This window comes from Harpegnathos saltator, unplaced genomic scaffold (assembly GCF_003227715.2).
Source record: "Harpegnathos saltator strain DR-91 unplaced genomic scaffold, Hsal_v8.6 scaffold539, whole genome shotgun sequence".
NCBI classification, from domain to species: domain Eukaryota; kingdom Metazoa; phylum Arthropoda; class Insecta; order Hymenoptera; family Formicidae; genus Harpegnathos; species Harpegnathos saltator.
This window is the reverse complement of record NW_020230359.1, coordinates 670,001-685,750: the sequence shown is the minus strand read 5'-3', so window position 1 is coordinate 685,750 and position 15,750 is coordinate 670,001. Positions and strand designations below refer to the sequence as shown.

General features: G+C 42.2%; 4 protein-coding genes across 6 annotated transcripts; 3 read left to right on the top strand and 1 right to left on the bottom strand.

Moving 5' to 3' along the window:
• The first annotated feature begins 424 nt into the window (after positions 1-424).
• On the top strand, positions 425-5,651 carry fabp (fatty acid binding protein). Of its 2 annotated transcripts, none has more exons than XM_011141711.3 (3): positions 425-753; positions 3,595-3,866; positions 5,034-5,651. In XM_011141711.3, exons 1-3 carry the CDS (start codon positions 675-677, stop codon positions 5,085-5,087), a joined length of 405 nt encoding a protein of 134 aa, XP_011140013.1. In that variant the 5' UTR covers positions 425-674; the 3' UTR covers positions 5,088-5,651. The 2 variants fall into 2 exon arrangements, with proteins under 2 accessions (XP_011140013.1, XP_011140012.1); XM_011141710.3 differs by lacking the exon at positions 425-753 and adding an exon at positions 3,182-3,371.
• Positions 5,652-5,745: 94 nt separating this feature from the next.
• LOC105183506 (Radiation insensitive 1) lies at positions 5,746-7,356 on the bottom strand. Its single transcript, XM_011141708.3, has 5 exons — positions 7,137-7,356; positions 6,834-7,052; positions 6,557-6,751; positions 6,120-6,395; positions 5,746-5,931 (listed from the first exon to the last, which is right to left on the bottom strand). Exons 1-5 carry the CDS (start codon positions 7,236-7,238, stop codon positions 5,902-5,904), a joined length of 822 nt encoding a protein of 273 aa, XP_011140010.1. The 5' UTR covers positions 7,239-7,356; the 3' UTR covers positions 5,746-5,901.
• A 1,869-nt stretch (positions 7,357-9,225) lies between these two features.
• Positions 9,226-12,670, top strand: LOC105183509 (uncharacterized). 2 transcript variants are annotated; one of them, XM_011141712.2, is made up of 6 exons: positions 9,227-9,422; positions 9,520-9,954; positions 10,138-11,996; positions 12,082-12,177; positions 12,253-12,340; positions 12,438-12,670. In XM_011141712.2, exons 1-6 carry the CDS (start codon positions 9,368-9,370, stop codon positions 12,566-12,568), a joined length of 2,664 nt encoding a protein of 887 aa, XP_011140014.1. In that variant the 5' UTR covers positions 9,227-9,367; the 3' UTR covers positions 12,569-12,670. The 2 variants fall into 2 exon arrangements, with proteins under 2 accessions (XP_019697183.1, XP_011140014.1); XM_019841624.2 differs by having other exon boundaries at positions 9,226-9,422; positions 9,520-11,996.
• Positions 12,671-14,029: 1,359 nt separating this feature from the next.
• Positions 14,030-15,553, top strand: LOC105183510 (uncharacterized). Its single transcript, XM_011141713.2, has 3 exons — positions 14,030-14,240; positions 14,541-14,600; positions 15,276-15,553. Exons 1-3 carry the CDS (start codon positions 14,046-14,048, stop codon positions 15,333-15,335), a joined length of 315 nt encoding a protein of 104 aa, XP_011140015.1. The 5' UTR covers positions 14,030-14,045; the 3' UTR covers positions 15,336-15,553.
• Positions 15,554-15,750: the final 197 nt, after the last annotated feature.

Below are 15,750 nucleotides of genomic sequence, written 5' to 3'. Positions count from 1 at the left end.
AGCGATGTATAAGACACCGCCGATGCGTCGCGCCTTCGCAGCTGCGAATAGACTTCGAGGTGGTGGGGAACCCCCGAAGCATCCGGGTGGGTAGCGAGGTAGGGAAATTTCGAAGGCTGGTAGAAGGGCGGAAGGGTCGAAAAGGGAACGAGCGAGCGAGCGAGCGAGCGAGCGAAGAGGAAGAGAGAAGGAGAACCGGAATCGAAGAACCGACGGAGACGGAGTGGGTTCGCAACGGACGCTTCGAAATAGGGAGGCTTTGGCAGGGACGAGAGGGGGCAAGGAGGAAAGAGAGGGAGCACGACCCCGGCACCGAAGGCGGAACAAGCGAGTGACGAGTGTGTGGGAGGGACGAGGAGAGAAGGATAGATGGAGTGAGAGAGGAGAGAGGGAGAGAAAGAAAGAGAGAGAGAGAGAGAGAGAGAGAGAGAGCTGTGTGTTGAGTTGAGTGAGAGATAAAGTTTTCGTGCCACCGACGTTCCTCATCCTGGACTGGTCTAGTCCTGCCTGCTCAGTTCCGCGCCGATCGACCAGGAGTTGGTACCTAGTCCCGTCCCGGCTGTATCGATTAATTCGCCGGCTACACTTGTCTCGTTCTGCACGTGTGTTACCAAATAATTCTCCAGCTCTCTCTCTCTCTCTCTCTGTCTCTCTTTCTACTTCGGCCGATCATCATGTCCGGTGCAGAGTTCCTTGGCAAGCGCTACAAGCTCTTCAGCAGCGAGAACTTCGATGACTTCATGAAAGCGCTCGGTAAGTATGCGCATAATCGAACGCACGCGGCCTTTGGCATCGTTTCGACCGTCGAAGCTGCAAAGTGCAGCTGCGTAACGTGTGTCCACGTCGACACGACTCTGATGCGAAAAACGGAATGAGGAAGGGCGGGAAGTAACGTATTTTTCCTTCGTCTCTCTTATCGCGGCGATTCGAAGAATAGCGATAAAAGGCGATTCTGAAAAGCTGATTCTTCTTCGTACCGAGCGTGATAGGCGGAAATCGAGTGTACCTAAACAGTCCTGTGTGCACAGTGTGTGTGTGTGTGTGTGTGTGTGTATATGTGTGTGTGTGTGTGTGTGTGTGTGTGTGTACAAACAATATACGCCTTGGATATCGTGAGCTATGTAGATAAATGCGTTTATTACGTCGGATAAGGAGAAGATAACCAAAGAGTCATGGAAAACCTTAGACTGATACAGCGAGTGATAACTCAATCCGTAAATACAGAAGAAAAAGTTATTTTTGTAGATGATTCATCAGTTATCGCTGAACTTTTACGGTGTTTGTAAAAATACCGGACAAGTGTGTATGCGCGTTACGAGAGAGAGAGAGAGAGAGAGAGAGAGAGAGAGAGAGAGAGAGAGAGAGAGAGAGAGAGAGAGAAAGAGAGAGATAAGCTATACTATTACCGTAATAAGATCCGACATTAACATACGCTATATACGCTCGCACAAATAGACACATCACGGTTTTGCGACACACATATCACGTGTAAGATATTGTGAAGATGTGAAAGTTGCGAGACAAATATCAAACATCAAAGGACCTCTGACGAGAAAGACATTTGTAAATAACACCTTGCCTATATACACAGAATTCACCGAGAGGCCACGAGCATGAATTCTAATTAAGGCTCGCTTTAGACAAGTCACGATTTATGACGAAACTCTATTTGTAAGATAAAAGAGGACTAGAGTTGTGAAGAAAATTTAAATCTCCAATTCTGTGGTAAATTATAAGATTAATCTACGCGGTAGAGTTCTCTCTCAAATCTTTTGAGAGAGAGAGAGAGAAAGTTGCAACATGTAATCTGGAATATTGCTATTTTAACTCTCGACAGTCTATTTACCGAAAGTATACAAATGTTGATTAACGCAATCGAACTCGCAACTTCCGTCTTTACGGCGCTTATCATAAGCTTAATCATTTAATTAGCCGCTAAATTCGCCCGCATTAGCAAGATATCAATAAAGACGGGGAAGGTAATCAATTTTAATACGTTGAATTACGCCCTCATCTTCGTGCAACGACCTGACCTCGATCTTAATTCCAACCGTGTGCCGCAGACAGTCTGATTGTGGTCCAATTTAACACTTGAATTAATTCATCAACGAGATTAATAAATCGCAATTGTCAGTCGAATCACGCAAACGCGCGGCCGACTTATATGCATTTCTTTCCTTCTCCCTTCTTTATGTTTTTTTTTTTGTTTTTCCATCGAGCGAAGATATTCGTTTCGTCGATAGTGTCTGCTTCTCGAGAGAGAGAGAGAGAGGTGCGTCGATTTTTTGTGCGTCGGGCGATTCGCGAGTGCACGAAATGTTCTTTACGGAACTGTTGTTCAATAACTATGAACATTCCCACATCCTCGGCCGACGGTAATCTTCGAGAGTTGTTCACCGGAAATTGAATAAGCGAGAGCATATAATATGTCTAGACGCACCGTCTCCGATAATACATACATATAATAGCGTCGCTGTGTGCGTGATGTCATAAAATATCGCGGAAATTGACGTACCGCCTTTTTCTCAGAGCTCAGAGTCGGCTGATAAAAGCGACGATAAAAATCGAGTCCCGATGATATTTCAGCCGGCGTCGAGATAAACCTTCCACGATCGAAGATCGTTACATAACGAAAACGAGTTAAGACCAATAATGTAATGTTGCCGCAGTCATGTTCCACCATACTTCGAGACCGTGAAATATTCAACAACTCGCTGCAGCAGACGACAAAAAGTAGCGCGTGTAAGTCGTCTTTGTTGGTTTTACGATAAGCAACCGTGAGAGACAAAACACGCTAGCTGCGTGTGAAGGGGAAGCGTCTCTCATATATGCAGAGGCGCGAGATAAGAGGAGACCGATCGCGACATGATTTCGAGAAAATATTCGTCGCTATAAATTGCCGCGTACGCTTCAATCCGGAGATCCGTGCCAAGCACGCAGGCAGGCTCATACGTGACAAAATCGCGATATATACTCATATGATGCGAGATGATGCCATTTTGAGCGATAAACCAAGAGGGACACACATTCGTATGCATCTATAAATACGCGCGGTGCGTTCTGTAATGCGCGTTCTGTAAGTCAAACTTTCAAGTTTATGTTTCGCCTCGAATTTTAACGACACCGATGCGATACGAGTCCTCCGCTTATGCGATAACCGAGCTACCTCAAGTTGTTGAGCCTAATCAATTATGGAAGCGCGCATAAAGCACGCTCGCCGGCTGCGCCGTTGGCCAGTCTTGTCCTCGCAGGCGCCAGCGATACATCGAATCGAACGTTCGGAATGTCGTCAGAAATGCTGACCGGTATCTTGGGCAAACGTTACAAGCTCCATTCGAGCGATAAGTTCGACGAGTACATGAAAAGTCTAGGTGAGAACCGCGGTGTTGCTGCGAGTACGAGGTATTACTTATCTAGCGAGCCTTTCCACGTGACACGCGTGGAAGGCGACCCTGAAATCGAGAATTCTACGAGTGCAATTTTGTAGTAATAGCAAAGTATCTCGATCGCGCATAATTGGGGTGTTGATGAGGAGGAGGAGGATGCCGTTGGAATCGTGCAGGACTTTACAGCGATTTCTACCGACTTTTTCAGGAGTGGGTCTGATGACGCGTAAAATGGGCAGCAGTGTCAGCCCCGTGATCGAGATGACGGAGAAAGACGGGACGTACACCCTGAAGACGACCAGTCCCTTCAAAAGCACCGAGATCAAGTTCAAGCTCGGCGAGGAGTTCGACGAGGAGACCGCGGACGGCAGGAAAGTGAAGAGCGTGTGCACCCTGGAGAATAACAAACTTATACAGGTGCAGAAGGGTGACAAGGATACCACGATCGAGAGGGAATTCACGCCCACGGAGATAAAAGCGGTAGGCATACATCCCCCCCCCCCCGGACAAAATTCGTGCGGCTGAGTGTTGAGAGCGCGTCACGCTGAAAATGGCATCGAGCCTCAATTAATCCCGGTTAAGTATAGCGACATGACGGCAAGTCACGCTAGTTGCGAGAGAATCAAAATTCAAAATTACCGAGTCAGTGATATGTCCGGTATTCTTATTGGCGAATCAGTGCGAGAGAGCTCATCGATTGAGAACTGCACAGCCGCGCGAGGACTTTTATTAGTCACTCTATTCCGCGTTATACCAATTATAAATCGCAGATATTGCACGCTCTCTCGCTTCTTGTTCCATCAAGATAGCAGAGGCAACGCTGAACTTTGGCCGGTGAGTTAATATGTATGAAATATCTATTTCGCAAGTTCCCACTTCTCTCCTGCTAAAGTCTAAAGTTCGCGACTTCGATTGTGAACTGCTTCGGTCGCTTCCGTCGAAAAGCGTACAACGGTGCGGTGCAGTAATTGTCACATCATTTTACATTTTACTCGGCGTAACTTGCCTGCCCGGCTTCTTCCTGTATAAAATGTCTCAACCCGTAACGAGAGTAACACGAGTAACATAAAAAACGAAGGCTCGTTATGTGAGATACATGTGAGATTCGAAGCATTTCGTTAATCGACGCGATGACGTGGGTCGGTCGCGCTGAAGAAAATACACTTATCGTCCGGCGCACTTTAGGCGTCTTTCTTCCTTCCTTTCTTTTTATCTCAGCGTGCACTCGGAATATCTCGAGTCGAGTCATATCGCGCTCGCGCTCGCGCGGGAATTACCGATTAAAGCACAAAAGTGCTACGTGCAGGAACGTTACGCCGCGACGAGAGAGATAGATCGTTGCACGAGCCCGGCTAATGTCATAATGATTCGTCAAATGTCCGGCCAATTATCGCGTGCGTTCCTCTCCTGTTCGTGACACGTACAATTCCACGGGTCCAAAACGGTGCCAATGAAGATCTATTGATCCGTCTGGCGGTGCACGGCGGTTAACACGCCGGCCGGGTGTTAATGCCGTGAGACAGCGGCGCACGAATAATTCTCGCACTTGCGCGTCCAGAAATTACCGTCATTGCGCGAAACTGCGACAACGCGACCGCCACGGCGACTGTGAGACTATTGACCGTCGCGCGTTTATTTGTGTTACAGATCATGAAGGTTGACGACATAGTCTGCACGAGGGTATACAAGGTTCAGGAATAAAGAGGTGTCTCTGTGACTGATGGCCGAAGACGCGCACAACCGCGTACGTGCTTTTTAAGAGCGCTCTACGAAAGAACGTGTCAATCGATGTTTAAAATCTTGTCTCTCGCGAGCACGCGAACGCCAGGAGGACGGGGAATGTCAAACGATGTTTGTCAGCGCCGGACCACCTGCGTGTCGGATTAATTACTCACAGACACATACGTGGTCGTGAGGATGTGATCAATCACAAATTACACGAAACAAATTGCGAACGTTGCACGTTTTTCTGTAAAGTTGAAAGTTCTACGTTTTTCGATATGTACGCTTTTCTTGTAAAGGGGAGGTCGCGAACCACGATGAATGAGTCATCGTATGAACAGATCAGTCGCTCGAGAGTCATGCACATTCTTTTCTTTTCCGACGAGTTTTCGTATTGCGCGTTATATAGTAAAAATATATAATATCGTCGATCGGTGAGTTCTGTTTCATCCGTAGCGGTAACTGTGTTACCCCATTAATTGTACGATTAATATTTGTCATATGAGTTATTTTTACGAATAAAGATTGCAGAAATATACACAACATTTTCATCACATCTTTTGATTCGTTCATCTCTTGCCTCTCTTTCGGGAAGTGAACCGAAATGTCTGGAGGATCGAAGAGAAAGAAAAAAGAATAGAGAAAACGTACGCGTGAGAAACGTACAAGATATATTTTACTGTTTGTTTTCATTTATACAACTTTGCATTGTAAGTAAACGCTTAAATAAGCTCGAACGTTCAAGGAGATGTGTGGCTTTATCATTGGCATCAACACGCCACTTCTCTGCCACTTAATCGTCTATACCTATTAGCGAAGATATCTGTAAATAAAATTTAAACTTTTTAGGCAACGCGCGTGCCAGATACGACGGCGAAACAATGCTATAACGCGATCAATGTTATAACGATTAACATCCTCTCCGTATATGGATATCAGTGTGTTACGACGTTGATGCGACACGGAATTTGTTATCGGACCACTCGTACACTTTGTTATGCAAAGCCTTACGTAATATTCGATGTAACAGGTGTGCCCGTCTTCGGTTTTGATCATGTATTGGAAGCACAATATCCCGGTGGTGTCGGTTCTCAAAGAAACTTTGTTGGCGCACGACAACGCACGCATTGCCGGCTTGATATGCGTTAATTTGAAACTGGACGTCGTCGTCGACGTACACTGAAAAGTGTCCACTAGATCGCTATCGTGCGGCAAGTCAATGTGGCAAATGCCGCCTAGACCGTCCGTGCTGATACGAAAATACGGTTTCTCCGGCGATAAGCACAACTAAAACGCAAACGATGTATTTTTCAAGGTTCGATAACGCCGATCAGTGATATAGATCTTCGGAGAATTACAACGGGAATCCGCGCAGCAAATTCCGCCTCTTTCTCTCGAAATATCGACTAACGATACAATCTACTATTGCCTGTAAATCACATTTATACCTCGACTAAATCACTAGTTGGGTCTAACTCTGCTATTATATCCTTCAGCAATTCCGTTTGCAACACTACTTTGTTCACTACATTTTTTGCCTCGAGATGAAAGTCTAACAATGCGTCTACTTCCAGAGTCTTTAAAGAGCAGTCTGTTATGACACCGTCTTCTTCAATAATAACGCTTAGAGGATAGCCTGTGCCCTATAAATGAATTGCGACAATATTTATTCTTCTACCTTTCAGATTACTCGTTTCAATATTTAAAGAGATGCACGCGATTTACTTTGTAAAATATCTGCACAGTGACCGAATCCTCTTGTGAACTGGGCCAGAACATACAAAGGCATTCTACCAATATGTTTAAACTTATCGCAAACGTAACATCGTTCTTTAAATTAAATTCGTGAAAAATTATGGACGGGATATACGCGCTAGCCTGCATACATTTTGCATCTTCGACTGTAATCTTCAATCCATTTTCACTACCGAGGCAAGTAGCTGTCTGCATAATAAATATTTCTCCCATATTAAATTAATAAAAAAAAAAGGAAGAAAAACAATACGACTGGAAATGTATTTCAAATACCTCTTTAAAAGTGATAGCTCTTAATAACTGTATTACAGTCTTTAAATTTGTCAATCCCATTTTCGCGACTAGCATGTAGTCTTCGATATTAGACTGCATCATGTTTGCATGAAACCTGGTATAACAATAAACTGTCAAATTGTTTTTGCGTTAGTTGCTGGTGTGCCAGTTTCTCATTATCAATGCTGGCTAGCCAAGCTGCCAACACATGTTTACAAGTAAAAGCAGATCGATCTTTCAGTACTTGATACCTATAATGTTACAAGAACCACACAAGAATGTTCTATGAAGAATGTATAAACATTTACTTTGATAAATAAAATTTTGTAAACATGTTATTTCCAAGGTAAAAAGTTTATACATATGTATGCACCTGAAGGAATCACAAGTACAATAATTTATTTCAGGAAAAAGAGTGTAGAATGCTCCAGAATGTCCTTTAACCTGTATCAACCAACTGGCTTCATCTGTACTCTTGCATGGCTCTGTTATAATTGTTTTAGATGTGGAGATTTGTGTTACTCGTCGCTTTTCATATAAATCTAAGCCTCTCTCGAAAGCTCCATCAAATAGCTTGTATAGTTTCAGTAGATTTGAGTCTGAAACTAAAAATTTTATTGCCATCCCATAAAAATAATACAGATTTTTCAGAAGTTAATAATTATCATTCACATTTTCACAGATATGAAAGTTTTTAAGATTAAAATGGAAAAATACGGGGAAATGAAGGAAAATATATGACTGATTAAATTGATTAATCTTTGCAAAAATTGTTTTCTACACTTAAATTTACAACAAACAAGCTCGTACTATTCATGGGATGACTTAGTATGCTTTTTCTCTAATGTAAAGTCATACCAAAAAGATTTAGTCTCCAAGAGATTGAGCAATGATTGGTACATGACAAAATACGTACATTTTTTTTCTCTCTCAAAGTCGTCAGCCGATTCTTTCAAAAACTTATCCACGAAATTTGTATACTTTTCATCGTATACAGTAGATGAAATGACGTTTGCTACTTGTTGATCCAAACTCATCGAAACGTATAACAGTTATAAATCTATACTTAAATCCTCAATGTCCTCTGAATAAAAGCGTTCTTTTCATCACATAGTGTTTCATTCATCGAACACCAAGTGGAACGAACAGTTTTAACAGATTTGAAAATAAGTTAGGATCTTTAAACGTGACGGTTGTTTTCAGAGTTTGCTATAAAATAATGGTACTATTCAGTAGTGTCAGTCTTACGAAAAATACGCTGAATCTTGGAAATATTTGCTTCCTAGAGACAGAGATGTCACTACTTAGAGCCTTTAGAGAATAATTTCATGAGAGGAGAGCTTGAGAGCATTATTTGATTTTCAGCATTATTTGATACGCCACCTGTGGTGCGATTCTTTAATTCGTTATTGGAGTTAACGAAAGTGTCGTTAGCTCCAATAACGAGTTACAGAATCGCATCACTGCACCCAGTTTTGAGCTGGAACAACGTTCACTACATCCATTTTCAAGTGTAGTCGGTAAAATCTCTGGTTAATGCATGCTGCGTTACGCTCATTTTTTGACGGTTCATGCCCATACATGGCATATCAAACAGTGCTGAAAATCAATGTCGGCCAAAACGCCGGTATGATCGCTCTTAGGCTTCTCTTTGGTGTCACATACGTAATATGTAATTCTTTCATAATTTTCTTCTCTTTTCACATGTTTCTTCCTCAAGTATCTAAGAAGTAGGATTGGACAATATTAAAGAAAATAGTTCTAAAAGATCCAAAAAATCGAGTAAAAAATATATTAACTTTTATAATCGATAAAATTTAAAAATTATCGACAATCAATTTAAATTGTTTTGCGAACTTTATCTACTAATGGTAAACTTCTTTTAACCAATTTGTATATAAAACTAAAATATCACAGCTGTGTCTTTTGTATTGTAAATAAATATATCATATCGAGAAAAATATCATAAGATAATCGATTTTGTAAAATAAAAATAATAGATGTCAAAATAGTATATATAAAATCCCTATTCGTAGGAGCTTTGTTCTGAATGTAGCTATTCTAGCTAGGTTGGTGCACCTGATAATTCGAAACAGGTATGGTGTAATTCAGCTTAATCCGTTACGAGTCGTGTCGTATTTTTGTGGTGTTGTTGAAAGGTCTGATATAAGTTATTTTTCTTTGCAATCAGAATTGTAACATACGACCTGGTCCTTCCGAAATAATTTAGTATGAGTAATCGACGAAGACATGCCGATGATTTCACGGACTCCCTTCGCAGTTATCGTAAGTACAACAACGTCTCATCTACTAATGTTTAACAATGCCATTTTTACAAAAACCTAAATGAAATTTATTATTGGATGAATATATTTATTTATAGGTGAAACGATCAACGAGCTACACAGTCAGACAGGACCTCAAATATACTCAGAAGATAGTTTAGATACTGATTCTGTAAGGAACAGACAATATGAAAATGATGATGAACACAGTTGCCCAAACAATGGCACTGAATGTCACGATGGTTCAATTATTCTAGCAAGTAATTTAACCAATGAGCAAGATGTTTTGATCCCTAGTACATATCACACTGCTGAAGAGAGTCGTGATACTGCACACAGCGATATGCAGTTTAATGTACCAGATGAAACATCTTACATGTCAATTAAACTTGACTTAAATAAGTGCATAAATTTATTTCATAACGAACATCTGAAAAAGGGACACGAGACTTCTGAGGAATATTCAAATATTTCTACAACTGCTTCATCTGAGACAAAAGCCAAAGAAGTTGGCGCTTGTCATTCAAGTGCAGGTAAGACCTGGGAGATACAATATTATTTAAATGATATACACTCACTAACTACGTTGTCAAATTCATTAAAAGACACGGCAGTACCAAAAGAAAATATTAGAAGATCCAAGAGCTGCACCATGCTCTGTAGTAATTCAAAGAGAGACACAAATCACAATATTAAAGTTAATCAGTTCTGTTTAGCATCCACAGAGACTACAGCTAAAACTACTAGCCATGAGAAGGTTGAAACGAGTCCATTAGTCAATGTATTATCATCATCGGAATCTTTTGTCTCATCGAGCAAAAAGGATGGTCCACAATCTAAGGAGGAAAGTCAGAAGTACGATTCAACAAGTGGTAGCAGTACAATAGACGACGTCGATGTTTGTGAATTGAAAACACTTCTACACTCACTACAGAATCAACAAAAACCATCGAAAGAGGTGCCTATCCCAGAGCATACGATAAGACGTCTGTCCACAATGTTTTATGTTTCGCCGAATGACTTCACTGAGAGATTATTGACAATAATTGAAGAATCGGTCGTAACTAACGATTCCGACATGCGAGAATTTCCAGATGTTAGTCTGTGTCGCTTAACCGCAGAGCTTCGAAAAATGTGCAAATTCATAGATAACGAAACTGTGCCTGAATGGCCCGCTTCGCCAGGCATGTCGACATCGATTTGTCTGGGAGGAGATGTACAACCGAAACCTGACTCTTCGCGGAGATCATTGGGTACTTTTTCGAGTCCTAGCAAAGGCCTGTATACTACACCCATCGTTTCCACCACCAGCCGATATAGTAGAAGTCCCAAGAAGATTTTCCGACGTATTCCAAAGACCATCTCTGCCGCGCTAGACAATACACAGAGCCCAATGTATGAGAGTACAGACGCGCACAATAGCACGAGCACATTTGAATGTTTGGAAGCCTATTGTAAGAAATGGTTTTCGAACGAGTGCAGGCCATCACCGTTGCAGAAGAATTGTTTACAGTCACCCCTGCAGAACATGAGCAGTATCTTACACGCGTGCGACGTTCAGATGAAATCTCTGGAAGATTCGTGCACCAATCGCGAGCTAGTTCAGAACGTCGCAACATCCATTGCTGCTGATACAGCGAGTCAACACAACAACATGGTACCTGATACAGAAGAACACGAGCTCATGATTCTTACGCCCGATAAACGTGAGAAAAGTCTGTCAAAAGACATGTTACCCAAGCTGCGTATAGGCCGCAGTACCTATTGCGAGAAAATCGATCCGGACGATCTGGAGAAAACGCTCATATATGAAATAGCGAAAAAGAGACAGAGGTGCCTCGACACGGCAAAAGTAATAATGGAGATCGATGGGAATTCGGAAGTGTTGGGAGCGCAAGGAACATGCCGAGTTAGCAGCGTCAATGAGACGAGGCTATCGACGGACAAAGATGCCAAATTGATGGAGACGCTGATGTCCTGTAAGAAATACCAAGAGTATCTGAAGGAGCACAAACCTTTGCTCAATTTGCTGCAACGATCAGAATTGTACAAGTCTCGTCTTGCGCAACAGAAAACAAATGTCCACACAAAGAAAGCTGACAGAGTCAACGTTGCGAGATTGGCGGTGCCGAAAACCCCGATGACTAAGAAAGGAAGAAAGAGCAGAAGTCCTTCGCCTAAAACAGTCGGCGTTCCGAAGCCAAGGCTATTCATAACTCCCGGGAAAACTCCCGGGAAAACTCCCGTCAATAAGACTGCGTGCAAGGAGAAGCGCACGTATTTCCACAACCTGGGAGTTAATTCGAATAAGAAAGAGAAACTGAAGAAGAGCTCAAACAAGGAATCTAACATCAGTCCATGTACGCAAAGTATTTGTCGCAAAATGGGACTAAATTACGACAGCGTGATATCGCCGGTTGGTATGTACATCAAAGGCACGAATCCTCATCTGATAAAAAATTTACGCCCTAAGACGGACGAGATGTTGTTGACACCAACGAAAAAGCAACCTATGCCGTCCGCTAACACAAAGCCAAAAATGAAGTTTCGACTATCACCGAACAAGTCCAAAAAAGTAAACTATTTTAATTCATGCGATGTTGATAAATGTACAAGTGTAATTTATAAGATTCCTTACGATGCATTTTTGATTATTTCAGACACAGCTCATTAGCACAGCAGTTGGAGATGAAAATATTCCCGATAATTTTCTACATCCGAAAGTGCATTATAAACTGCCATCACATATACGCACGGTATGTGTACGCCGGAGAATTTTAATTTGCAAAGATTCACACATAATAAGTTACTAATAAGAGAATTTTCTATAGATAAAGGAAACGGAAAATCGAAAAGTGGGTAATCGCATAAACGAATTATTGCGCTCCACTCAAGATAAGGTTGTGATTCGACACGAAGGTAACGCTTCTGCAATTGCAATTGTAAATCAATTATTTCGGAAAATATATTTGTGATAGATACACGAGGGATTAATTTTTGCGTCATCTTATTTCAGGTCGAACGAAAACGGTTCAAACGGACTGCACGGAGCAACCTGAGATTCACTACGACTCCGCGGAAGAATCCGTCCATATCGAGCAGACAGCCCGTAAAACGCACTTTTCTCGAGTACAAAAGGGTTATTAAATGATACCGAAATATTTGTTGAACGTCACTGATGTATTATAAAAGAAAACTTAATTTCTCTAATGCACGTTAATCTATGTTTTTTTTTTTATCAGAGCTGAATCACATTTTTTTCTATATGTAAGATTGTTGTTTTATTAAATGTGCAATTTTATAATTACTCTCAAGTCACCGATTATTTCATGCTTTTATATCGTAAAGTCGCGCACCGTATTTTATCACGTGCTATTCTGTTTCACAGAATTGAACAGCCTCTCTCTAGAGAATCTAGTCGTAATCGTAACGGACAATTCGATTTCCTTCTTCCGCGATATCACCGGATATAAGTGTTATGTTCTTCAAACAAAGCTAGTTTGCCGGAGGATGTAAAACAAATAGTATTCGAGATATTGTCGTGCGTATCATTAGATAACAGAGTGATTAAAAGAAAAGAAAGAAACTACGAAATAGGAGCAAGGAGAAAAGGTGCTTTTCAACGTTCTTCGAATCTTGAGAAGAGAGCGGTTTACGAGGAACATCGTAAAGTCTACCGTGGAAGAACGACGCTAAATAGCATAGGCAAAAAGCGAGACGAAGGAGTTGTCTCACAAAGTGAGTCAGTACGCGGCGATTATCGCATGCCACGTAGTTTTCTGAATCTCGAATGTTTTGAGTCTTATACGCGCGCGCGCGCGCGCGTTATCGATACGTAACGTGGCGTAACGGGCGTGACAAGTGCGTTATTCTCACTATTGGTCTCGTGTCGTTTATGTAGACGAACAGGGCCGTCGATCGCGGCTCAATAACATCCTCGTGATCCGCACCAATGACGCGGGCGAACTTCTGGCGAAAATTTTTCATCATGCGATCAGGAAGCAGAGAACCGCTCTTGTGCTCAGAGGACGTGTGTTACTTCGCGGAATTTGTGCGTCCTTGACACGCCGCACTTGATCGAGATCACTTTTTTGATCTTACATACCGTTATACGCTTCCTCATACAATAGGCACGCTTCGACTACCATGTATAAATGTGTACGAACACGTCCGTGAAACTGGCCTTTTTTGATTATCAAGTTGTCGCTAATAACACGGAAATTATTTCTCACGCGAATATATAACTTTTACAATCACTTCTATATAATAAGCTATTGTTCATGTAACTTGTAGAAGTCAAACAGTTTAAACTTGAACGTACATATCTTGTAATGGGAAATTACATTGAATTTCCACTGCACGTTGCATCTTTTTAGCAAAAATTCAACGTAAACAAATGAAGAGTCGACGAAATTGAATGTTCTCTCTCTCTCTCTCTCTCTCTTTAAACTCTCTATTGCTTCACTCGCGAGTCTACTTAATTCTTATTTCAAAAACGCGAAAACTCTATAGACATTGATTCCAACAGCTTTTTTCCTCTAATTCGACCCCGTTTCCAGGATTTCCGGCAACCTGTTGGAAAAGGCCGTGCCGGCAGAATTGACACGGCCCTGAACGGTTGCGCATGGCACGCATTTGCCGGTTGCACACGCTCGCCAAGCCGCTCGGAACCAAAGCTTGGTCGCAGTGGGGCACGATCGATAAATTCGAAGCCGCGACGTGGTACCGGCAAGTAAGCATTCCGTCGTTATATCTGACAGTCGAAGCCAGCCGAAGCGACCAGCCAAGATGCCGGGACCAGGATGCGACAAGTGCAAAGGTGAGTGCACTCACAAAAGTATAAGCGCGACCGGCTTGTTAGCTTCTTGGTAAATCGTTTAAATAACGCGACAATGGGAAGGACTCCTCGATTTTTACTGATGATTCAGAGCGCTACTCTTAATGAGTATGCGGTGGAATAGAGAATAAATCTGCGCTACGCGGAACCGCGGCGCACGTTTCGTCAGTTATGATTCTCGGAATGGTTCGCGAATATCGAAATTTTTAAACAACTCCTTTCTGCTATATATTTCCATCCAACGTAATGTGCATGTTGTACAACTCTTTTTATTGCTCGCAGACAAGTGCAAGGACTGCAAGTGCGGTGACAGCTGCTCGTGCTGCGATTCCGGATGCAAAGGTAAGCATGTTTGTATTAACGTTAGAGAAATTAACAGCGCGTATCGCGGGCGTTCTCGCGGCGATCGCGTCGATTTATTCCTCGTTTCGTCGCGGTTCATTCTTTATTTTGTCATTAACACTGCTAACGATCCGTTATTTTTAACTGCGACCAGTTACTAGGCTCTCTCTCCCTCTTTGCCCCCGTGTCCCTCCCTCTCCACAAAGTGGAACGTATCGACTATCAAGAATGCGCTTGGAGAGCACTTTTGTTTTGCGCAGTACAACGACCGACTAATGACAGCCCCGGCCGACGCCTATTCGTCGTGTCGTTTAGCACCGTTCGCGTCGCAATTCCGCGGTGTGTTCCGCTTGCTGCGTGGTGCAATTGCGCATAACGCATTTCTCGGAGCTTCGACGGTCGTTTCGATTGGTATTGGTCATAATGAAACGAACGACCATTTCCCGGAACACATTCTCCTCTTTCGTTTTTTCTCCGCTCAACCTCGCCGTTCTTGGTCTCCCAGCGAACATATTTCGGATATTTTGAAATTCACGTGCACTAATTAAATTCCCCTATCCGTGTCGTTTTCTCACATGACAAGCGCGAATGGATAGAAACTTTAGAAAATTTAACGTGAAAAAATAAATAAATTGTCTTTTTAAAATAAATTCTTCTTTTCTCCTTTTTTTACAGATAAATGCGGCTGCAAGACGGGCGGACAGTGCTCGTGCAAGCCTTGCACCTGTTAATTAGTAACCATGACGAAAGCATCCTTTAATCTATACCAACGTTGATAATAGGCCCGCAATGCGATCGAGCAGATCCAACATATGGACAACATCCGGTGTATCTTATTATCGTTAAAGCGAAATTCCATGCTTAATGAAACTTAGAAAAACCAGCCATGTAATGCAACGTTTTATCTTGCTGCCAGAAATGGCCAACTAAGCTAATAAAATTCGTAGAATTTATTTCATTGCGTTGTATCATATCGCCACCAATATATCTCCTATCCTTACACCGTGAAGCTGTGTATTAAAAAAGAAAAAGAAAAAGCTTGTGTTATCTCGTAATGATTTCGATCTCGATGGACTGTCACGTGTGTATAAAAGAATTAAGAAAATTATTGACCAAGGAGGAAAAATTGGCGTGTGGTCATTGTTATTAA